General features: G+C 40.5%; 1 protein-coding gene across 1 annotated transcript in view; it reads right to left on the bottom strand.

Moving 5' to 3' along the window:
* Positions 1-938: 938 nt before the first annotated feature.
* LOC122810614 (coenzyme Q-binding protein COQ10 homolog A, mitochondrial-like) overlaps positions 939-10,875 on the bottom strand; it is a 241,387-nt gene continuing 231,450 nt past the window's right edge. The window contains exon 5 of the mRNA XM_044082190.1: positions 939-3,834. Within this exon, the coding sequence (XP_043938125.1) occupies positions 3,667-3,834 (168 nt within the window). The 3' untranslated portion in view covers positions 939-3,666. The remainder of the gene's footprint in view (positions 3,835-10,875) is intronic.

Genomic DNA, 10,875 nt, shown 5'->3' with positions numbered 1-10,875 from the left:
TCTTTTAGTAGGCAGCTTCTGGAAAAGGAAGACCCAATCAGTGACTGAGGTAGCATGGTAAATTGAAACTACATGTTCACTTAAGATCTTCAGAGGATAAACAGTATGTAGAACACACACACAAATTGCTAGCAGTGGGATTTCTGTTCTCATCATACTTTTTTTAGTAACAAAAAATGACATTTTTACATTGAGCTTCATATTTCATTATTGGGCTTTTAACTTCTCATCTGCACTCTTGAGTTTCATTAAAAGGAAAAGTTGTGATTAATCTTTTGTAATAGAGACATTGGGCATTTTGTAGCAGGTTGCAGCCATACGTGGGAAGAGATTGAACTGGTTCTTTTAGACCTGCCATATACTGGAGCCTTTTGATCCAGCCATCCTAGTAAAATGGTTCTCTTCAGCTGAACACTTTCTCAAACCCAAATCTGAACAGCAGTCTGCAAACCTCTCCACCTTACTAACCCATTCTTGCAACACAGACAAATTTGTAACTAGCGCAGCTGTTTCCACTTATGACAATGGCCATATCTCAGCCATGTTGTTTGTCTTTTTGGCTTTTCCCTGTTAGGGGTCGCCACAGTGGAACTCCGGTCCGCTAATGATTGGCAGTAGATTTTTTTACGGTGCCAAGTTGCCAGCCAACCTTCAGCGAAGGCATGCCCATTCACGCATGTCTTTTGGAGGCCACTCAACCATGGGGAGGACATGCAGACTCCACACAGAAGGCACTCCAGCCATGAATCAAACAGGAGAACCTCTTGCTGTAATGCGACAATGCTACCGCTGTACCACCGCGGCCATATCTCAGCCATACAGATTTTAAATGCATGCAACAGGACACCTGTAAAATCATTGTCAATTATATATTTTGCTTCTGGAAGATCATAGAGCAACAATGATAAAAAAATAGAAAATAACACAAAACACAAGGCTTAAAAAGGTTGAGGTATTGTTTTTAATATTTACATGAAAAAACTGACAACAACTCAGTCAGATGGTACCAAACTGACAATAACCATTTCCAGTGTTTACACTCCTCAAACTAGACAGCATCTGGGTCAATCAAAACCTTTTGGATTTCTTCTTATACCAACCAAATCATCCTTACCACCAAGACTATTTCAATATGAGTTAAACTCTAGTGGTATACAACCTACTTGGATTCTTAAAAAGCTGCTGATTTTCACTGACTGTGGCAGCTTGCCTTCTCCGTGTCGCAATAACTTCCGATCTATTGTTCCTTGAACACTGGTGAGCATGAACAGAAATGGCATGAAGAAATATTTCATGCTTACACACAACTCTCGAGTGATAAATGCATGCCACATTACTGATATCTAAAAAGAGTTAATGCAGGAGAGTTGCATAATTTTTTCTGATTATTTTTTTTTTTTTACTGGGTAAAAACTACTCACTAGGCAAAGCCCTTTTAACAGTGGAATCAGGGAAGCAACAGCACCATAAACACAAAAAAGCATACAGTACATAGTAGTAGCAGCACCTTTCATTGCCAGCTGCAGTACTGTGCTAGTGCATTTCTGAACCTATAATTCTGGTATGGTAAACAAGTGGCATTTAACGCCAAATAACATCACTACAGGGTCAGCAAAGTAGACTGATTTTTTTTCCCTTCTAAACTAACAATCACCCCTCTCAGATGCACTCCAATGCCAGAGAGTCCCTTTCATTCTCTTGTCCCACCTACCTGAACATACTACATATACTACATCACCCTTCCATGTCTGTTGGGGGGAAGTGGAGTCTCTGCAGTGGAGAGTTACCGCACAGCATCCTCACCTTACAAGAATGGAAAGGGGGGCAGCCAGATGTCAGAGATGCAACCATCCAGCCAACCTAGGTATTCTAGCAATGTATATCCCCATCCTCTAACAAGACAGCACTCCTGCTGAAGCAGGAACCTACAATGGCACAGCTTTGATGCATGTTTCCATGCAAGCATCTTGGCTACAGTGCAAAGCACTGCTTATCATGACCAAAGTGCAGACCATACAATAGGCTGTCGAGCTGTTTGCCACTGACAGGTAGTGCTCATGTGGTAAAGCCCTAATTGCACTACTTCCTTGGGGATTACTTCATAGGCACTGGTATTATTCTCCCATCCGTTATCCTTTTTCCATATGGCTCTTCCAATGATCACACTGCTACACGAACCCATGCTAGATGGGGTTCATTCATGACATTTGTCATTACACCACAGTGCATGCAATCTGACAATGCTTTGTCACAGAACTGGGTTGGCAGTCTATTAATCAGACTGCCTGTCTTCACGCAAGTACTGTTCGAATGGCCATCATTTTAGTAAATAAAGCCACCCTGTGTATCCAGATAAGAGCTTAACTGCTACAAAGACAGCAAGGTGGGGTAGAATTAACCCAATCTGAAGAAGAAAAAGACATTATACACAAGATATACAGTTACAAAGCGAAACTGAAAATTAAAGTTTGGGTTTTTATTTCTAGTATGTGTTCCATAAAGCAACCTTCCCCTTAAATGTAGCTGTATACAACCAACTCTGCCTCAGTGATTGCTGGAGGACATACCTGCTGTATGACAGTTCGATTAGTACTCTTGCTGGGAGAGGGAATGTGGAATGGGCAAGGACTGTGGGTCTGTGAGCTTCCGCCAAAAACATACAATAAATTTGTAGATTGTGGTAAGTGATACATTCTTAAAACAGAACATATACTAACAACAGGCCATCCAAAAGTTCCAATACTCCCATCTCACAGACATTTATCTGAATGCCAACAGGCACAGAACAGGTAGAATTAGGAAGCTCTGGGCATTTTCAAAGACTGGTATGGAAAAGAAGTAGTTCTCACTAGTTAGTCGTTACTCAAACCTCAGTATTCTTCCTGCAATGTAATACAATGCTCAGAAATGCCCTTATGCACATATTTCTTTCATGTTTAAACAAATGATTAGTTATGCCAAGGCTGGAAGTACAGAACCAAGGATTAACAGCCACAACACAATCTAAGACAGTAAAAGTGAAGAAGAAAAAAAAAAAAAAAAAATTTAAGTAAAAGAAAACACTCTGGAATCCTGAACAAGTCATTCGATTTGCTTTCTTTAGAACCACACAGAGTTCCACGACGATACTTTCAATAAAGAGTAGATGCCCGTGTCTTAGCTGGTTCAGTGGTGGCCGTCACAAGCATCATAGTGACTTTCCCTTACCATAATCAGTCAGTGGCCAACTACAATCACAATTCCTGAAAGAATGTTGCACTATACCAGAGCTGGAAGCAATTTCTTGATGCCACTTCTCAGTGAATGAAAAATGATCCATTCCCATGATAACATTTTCTTAATTGTGTGCTTCCCCAAATTTATATTAAAATAAGTTTTTCATTAAAACAATTTAGGTTTGTTGATTTACCTGAAGTCAAATGGTTCTGCTGCAGCTGTGCAAGTCATTTGCACTATTATTAGGACTCAAGTTCAAGGGCTGTTTTATAAATTAGATACCACATCCTTTCAGACAACTGATATACAATAAATAGCAATAAAACCAGCTGCCTGTCAGGACTGCATCACAGTCAACCTATATTCAAATATCTTCTCCTTGCAGCCTTAAAAGTTGTGTGCATAATAAAAAAAACAAACACTTGCTACACATTCTTAATCTAGCAGTCATCACGTTTGGTGAATTTCATGAAACATGAGTTCTCGAGGGATGCGGGTTTCTGGTCCGTAGAGTTTAAATGCCCTCCGTTCAAATGCTGCTACCATCTGTTTCACCACCTCATCAAAGAATACTGTTGCCAGCTGGGAGTGCAAGAGAGAACGGAACTCAAATGAAATCTTTGGGGAAAAAAGAAAGGTACAGTATTATAAATTGCACAACTAATCTGACTCAAGTAAATATGCACTTGCCAGAACCCTTATCTTAACTCACCACACCATAACAAATCCAAACATCTGATTCCTTTATGGGATACACAAATGTAATATTTAATTATTCAACATTTTCTGCCAAAAGGATGGTGTCCAACTCATTTTAGCAGAAATGCTGACAGGGTATCATTGTAGAACCAATACAAACACATTTTCCCAAATGTATACATATTTTTTTAAACCAACTTCTGCCAACTTCAGATCCCCGCTTTCATACAGCCTTCTCTCCCAAGGATCACTGCATTTTTGGGTATAGCCTTGTCCTGCATCAGATGGGTATCATCTCTCTTGGTGAGAATACAACTACCAGACTATGACCACCCCAAGAACTGGGGGACAGGACAGCACTGTAGAAGCCGGAGTTGCAATACCATTGTCACCTGTGATTTTCTCTTAAGTGTTACCTTCCCTGATATTCTGGGCTGATGTCACTATGATGGAAATGCCCCCATCAATGTAGCAGTTATCAGTACCACTAATTATGTAATTGGAAGCATGTCCACACATCCACCAACCAAAAAGAAAATGCCTTATCCTTCCTCTTTATCGCAGACCAACTCCAGCAGGTACCCGAGCAGCTAGGAAAACTCAGGTCAGCTGAGTCATAGTCATGGTTTTACCCCTCTAAGCCAAAGGGGCTAGTTACTCAGTTTTGTTTTTCAACTTTTTTTATTTCATTCATCTGTTAATTAGATGAAATTAATTAGGCATAAGTGCTTCTTTTCAAAAACAACTTGGGAATACTGGTCTGAATGTGTGGCTTGCTCACAGATGCACGGTATGAAAGCAGACTCTGAAATCAAACAAAGGGATGGAAGTTTGTTAGCACGTGAAAGCCTCTGCAATACTGCCAGGGTGAGCTATCCTGCCTAGTAATGATAATCTTTATTTTGCAGTGCCCCTCATTCATACAAGATTCCTCTACCAAGGTTGAAATAAGGGACAACTTCTACTCACAAAGACCCTGCATTTCAGTGAACTGACAGCACTAAGAGATAAATGTCATCATGGAAGGAAGAATTCCTATAACCTGTGACAGTACAGCTGCTTAAGGTACTCACTGTAGCCAGAAGATCTTCTAAGATGCTTGTGTAACACAAGAAATGAACCTCACTTTCATATGTTTGTCACCATCTGGCTTGGTTCTTCAAGCAGTTGAAGATCCTCCTTGCGTTTCATGCTCCTATTGCTCTTGCACTAAGTGTAATACATCCCACACAGCAGTAATTATAGAAAAACTAAAGATAGTGTGGGCTAACGAGATATTTTTATTAACAGCTGATACAACAAACAGCTTAACATTAACAGCATGCAATAATTTTACAAAATAAAAAAAAGCATCCAAAATAAAACTTAAATGTAATAGCGGAAACATGAGGGTAATCTGTACTGCTTTAATCTTTCCCTTTAGCAGCTACTAAGTCACAACACTGCACAATATTACTTCACTAAGGATTTCTGCAGTATATTAGAAATGGTCATAATCCCAAGCGATATTAAGTACTCATGAGTGGCCGGCACTAGAATGGGATTTGCTGTAACAATGGCCTACTAAGGCCTGTTCCACTTCTACAATAAGCATCTACTTTAAAAGTACTCCGTGAACACGTGGAAGTACATTAAGACTGCTGCCTTACATGTCATGTATAGAGGCATTTTAAAACATACAGCAGACACAGCAGCTCTATCAGAGCTTGTTCTAATCATGCAGGACAATGTTTTGCTACATTTGTCAACAGAAGGCAGTGCAGCAAGAAAGCCACAGACAAGTTTATTTGGGCACAGGTAGGGCTTGCAGAAGACAGACAAATAACTGATTCTTTTTTCCCCTCAATGTTGTCCCCCCCCCCCCCCCGCTTTCTGACAACCATCAACCCTCCACACTCAATCAGCTCATTTACTCCATGTAGAGTATGAGGTAATCATAGAGGCCACTGGGAGGGGGGCTCTATTAGCCCCTAACTGGCTAATGTGGAAGTCCACATTATCACAAGTGCTCCCACCCAATGGTTTGGTGTGAGCAGAGCCTACATATCCAGTTGCAGCTTTTTCACGTGCAAGCCTCTGTGTGATTGTGACAAAGCAACCACCACACCATAAAGTTTTCCCCCCTCCCCCAGACTAGTCAAAGTCGACATATGCTGCTACCTCCTACTCTCTCCAGCTCTTCCAATGTCAGAGCCACCAATCAAACTCAGACTGTCTGGACCTTAGTCGGTGTTTTATCCCTCTATGGTCCAGAGTCGGATAACCAATTTGATTTCCTGGCAACATAAAAAATCTCCCCTGCAATAAAGTTTTTTTTTTATATATATAAACTATTTCACTGGTGATCTAGTTCAATTAGCAAGTCCAAGTGCAGCAGGAGCCAGCTGTGGAAATAGAACTGAATAGCACATGCTGTCTTGCTCATCCTAAGAGAAAGATGTGAAGGGATTTTATACTGCAAAGTGAACCAATGGAAAGATCTGTGAACTTGTTTCCACAATGCGATTTGGACCGCCTTGACAAATGGCAGTGCAGATGCATATGAAAGTACACTCACAGTACGTGTAATGCCATCACTACAGACAGTGCAAAGTCATGGACTCTACCTTAGAAGAGCTGGGAAATGTTAAGGCATATGCAATCACTCATCTCCAGCATCTTTGCAAAGGCATAACTTGTCTCATTAAGGTAACCTAGATGATTACTGCTGTTAACAGGGATCAAATAAGTACATACATATACAAGTAAACAAGTAAGAGTTCCTGATGTTTTGGAATCTGTTCACACAGTATCATCTTCTCTTGCATCTGCATCAGAAGTTATATAAAAAAATATTACGTTTTTAATTTTATTGGAAAGACTGGCAGGTGGTCTTGCTGGTTTAAAGTGACAGCTGAAAAGCCTTGGGCATAAATGTTACATTTGTCTTGACAGGGTTGGTCTCATATAAGACGTGAAACTCAGAAATTCTTGTACCTTTACGTTATTCTTAATAAAATAGTCTTCAAAGACTGAAAGTTAGTTCCACTAAAGATGATGGTTCAAAAGGTGGCAAAGTCCACTTTTTTGTTAAACCACCAAGTCACACTCAGTAGACTCTACAAGTTGAAAAAGTCTCAAATGCAGGTCTTCTTTCAGAAGAGCTTTCCCTGCAGGATCTAGGGAGACAATAAAGAAGTACAGGGATACAGAGAGTAACTGTCGACATAGGTAGTTTGAGAAAAAGACATTTTGTACAAATACCTCTGGTAATCCAGCAACTTTGGGTATGTGCAATTTAAATTTCTAAAATACAGAGCAGCCCAAAAGCAGAATCTTTTCCATTTAACCAAATAAGTACAAGTAGAGGTTTCTTTTAAAATGTGAATCATTTCTGCACAGTATATCAAAGTAAGTAAATACAAATCTTTCATATGTGAAGGGTGCCGGTCTTGAGGTTTTAAAAAGTACTGACCATTGCTAACAAACATTTGTGCAAGTATTTATCATACTGCTGGGAATATGAAATAATGCTTTAGTTGCAAAAACAGAGGACCTGCGCCTTGGAGGCATTAGTAGGAGCACTCAATATATATAACTTTCTTAGGCATCAATTCCACTTATTGGGCTGCCCCAGCTAGATTCTTCTAGTTGTTTTCCTAATATGCTCCTGCATAAACTATGTCATTACAGTCTGCGTCAAACAGTAGATGAACAGTATAGGGCAAAAGCAGAGACAGCAGCAGTGAGAAAGAAGGGAAGGACTTCAGCAGCAAAAGTATTTCAAACACCCAATGTTATGATGAGTACCTCACATAATTTTGATATAGCTGTAGGACTCAATGAGTGGAAAATCTTAAATAGCATGACACCTTCCAGAAACAAGAAATGAAAAGGACATATGTAATGTTGCTAAGGCAATGAAGATGATTAAGGTTATGACCCGTTAATAAGCTGAGACAATTCCTTCATTTACCTACAGTGTGACTGAGCAAGTCACTTAAACCAGACAGTACTCCTAGGACGGTCCTGAAAAGAGAACTTGTGCTGTTGGACTTACCTGGTTAACAAACAAATAAAATAATTAAATCTAGCATCCAATGCTTTTATCCAGTATGTACTAAAGATCAGGTAGAGGACAAAAACATTTCATTCCCCTGGAACTTCTCAGAAAAAGACAGCCATACTAGGAACAACCCTCACCAAACAAGCTTTCACAAATAGATCAAAACCAGATCTAAAACAGCATGCTGTGGTAAGTGGACATTTACTCGTACGCCTAAATGGAGGAAAAAAGTTTCTATTTGACAAAATATATCTTATGAATCAAGACTTTCTGAAATTCCTTGAAAGCAGACAAAACCTAACTGGAAAGGCTTGAAATCATGGGTATCAAAGAACCAAAAGAAGCCACATCACAAGGCACATGATGTGCAAGGACAGAGAGAGAAAGAGACAGAGAGACGCACACAGGGAGGTGGATAAGACAGAAGCAATCTGTAGCCAATCCATAGACAGCCACTTGACCTCTTAGTAACTATAAGAGCAGAGACTGAGGGAGCAAACACAGGTTACTAATTTTCCAGACATTTTCACGCTAGAAGCAACAGAATAAGAGAAAGCAAGGGAAATGTATACACACGGTCCTGATGTCACTACATCCCTGAATGACAGTGTTACAACAGAGTACGAAAAAGAAGGCTGTGCGTGTGGCATGGGTGGGTGACAAAAAGCTCTGTAACCGAATCATCCCGCTCAATAATGCCATAAACAACCCTAGGGCCGACAGATTACTTATACATGAGGAATTAAAAAAAAAAAGTGATGGAATTACAACTCACAGCATATAGACAGGCATGGGAAGTATATGTCTGGGATGTCCCACTGCCAAAGCCTCATCACTTCTCTTTACATGGATACCAAACTAGCGGGTATACATGTCTGACCCTTACTGCAGTCGGCTGAACACATCCAGAACAGCTGCTTCCTTTTAGTAATACGTAGATAGATTTGTGACTCTAAACTGTACACAAGCGTGTATGTGATGTGTGTGTTTGAGACATGGATGAAAGGCCTGACAAACTACTTTTGTTCCCTACTTGCCTAGTAAAATCTATGGATGCTGGTGGTTTTCAACACAAATGGATGATCAGTAAAGGTTTAGACTGAGAAGATAAAACCAAAATGTAACAGATAATCTCCTTCTACTCCATCTCACCTACATTCCATCAGGAAACTTGTTACAGATGGAAAGATAAAGGGAGATTAGTCCTATGACTACTTCCCCAGCCTTTCATGAGGAGCACAGATCTCTCTATTTCTTTGTTGTCAGCGGGCAGAACTTCTACACGGGTGACACTGCTGCTTAATCTACTGCTGTTGGCCCTCTGAGGCTTTGAGCTATAAGCACCCCCCCCCCCAAAAAAAAACAGCAACAATGAATGGTGAAACAAATTTGAAGAAAGAACAGTTTTCCCTCATGAATTTAAACTGCTCACTAATTTCTGGTCAACAGCAGTGGTCACCAAAAGCAGGTACCCATAAGGGTTGTCATGTTCCTGAGAAAAAGAAAGAGCTCAAACTAGAAGTACCTTCAGAAGACACTGCTAGATTGCATTGCTGCATACTCATCAGCAATGGCAAACCATATGGAAGCCTACAGAGTATGAAGTACACACAGAGTTGCTCGCTCTCTCGTATTTTTGTTTATTAGTGACAGAAAAATCACTGTAAGGCCATGGTGGTGCAGCAGTTAGCGTTGTAGCCTCACAGCAAGGAGTACTCCGGTTTGATTATCTGCTGGAGTGTCTTCTGTGTGGAGTCTGTATGTCCTCCCCATGGTCGAGTGATGTTTAAAGACATGCGGGTAGGTGCGTGTGTGAATGGGTGTGCCTTCTTTGAAGGTTGGGTGTTGGGCTGGCACCATGGTACCGTAAAAACCCACTGCCAATCATTAGCAGACCAGAGTTCTGCTGTGGCAACCCCTAACCGGGAAAAGCCAAAAGACATTAGTTTTAGGTGTCAGAAAAATCACTCCACTACTGAAAAGCTCACATCTGTATGAAGTACCTCATGGCTCAAAGGTAATGCAGAAAATGCAAACATGCTTGCATTACCTGTCAACAGCCAAAGAACCTGTGTCTGACATGGAGAACAACAATTCTACATTACGGTGGCATCTGAAATTATTCTGCTTTAATATGGGAGTCTTGACCCAACCGTCCACTCCACCATATCTGGATATTCCCAGTTCTACTTTAAGTCATGGAAGGTATTCACAACAAGTACCATCTAGAAATTTTCTTCTGGTGCCCAGCGAGCATCTAGTAATCTGTAAATTGGGGGGGGGGGTTAACTTTGAACAGTGTTGTAAAACAGGTTCATGATCCACAGTACCTCTTCAAATTTAGGCTAATCTAGCAAAAAGGGAGAGTATGTGTAGTAATGCAGCAGTCATAGTTTTTCTTCTTTTTTTTTGGGGGGGGGGGGGGTTAAATAGTAAAAAGTTTTACTTGCACTATGAAAATCAGAGCACAGGACCAAGCTAATGTACTGACAAGCAGTTCAGGCCTAAAACACAAGGGAACTACTCCAGAATATAGATGGGAAGGTGGCTACAAAACAGATCCATACAATGTTCTGCTACCCACAATGAAATTCTCTGCCAAACACTATAGTATGATTTCAACATAAATAAAAGAAATGTTCTTAAAGGACAGTTCCCTGATGGAACTTTACTTGGGGTGCATCTATTCCACCAATCTCTATTCTACTTCCCCCCCCCTGAAACACATCACATTCAGGGATGCTCACGTGCTTTACAAATGCAAGATGTGAAGTAATGTGCTGGTCGCATTAAGCATGCATGCACATACCCTCAGCCTACCAATTCACTCTCATGCCACTAGAAAGCCACTTTCCTTCCCTCAAGAGATAGCAACAGAAATTTGGCACACATTATTAAAAGGTAACATAATGGAA

Source organism: Protopterus annectens, chromosome 9.part0 (assembly GCF_019279795.1).
Source record: "Protopterus annectens isolate FY-2018-M chromosome 9.part0, PAN1.0, whole genome shotgun sequence".
Classification (NCBI taxonomy): Eukaryota; Metazoa; Chordata; order Ceratodontiformes; family Protopteridae; genus Protopterus; species Protopterus annectens.
The sequence above is the reverse complement of the archived record's forward strand: the minus strand, read 5'-3'. Positions and strand labels throughout refer to the sequence as shown.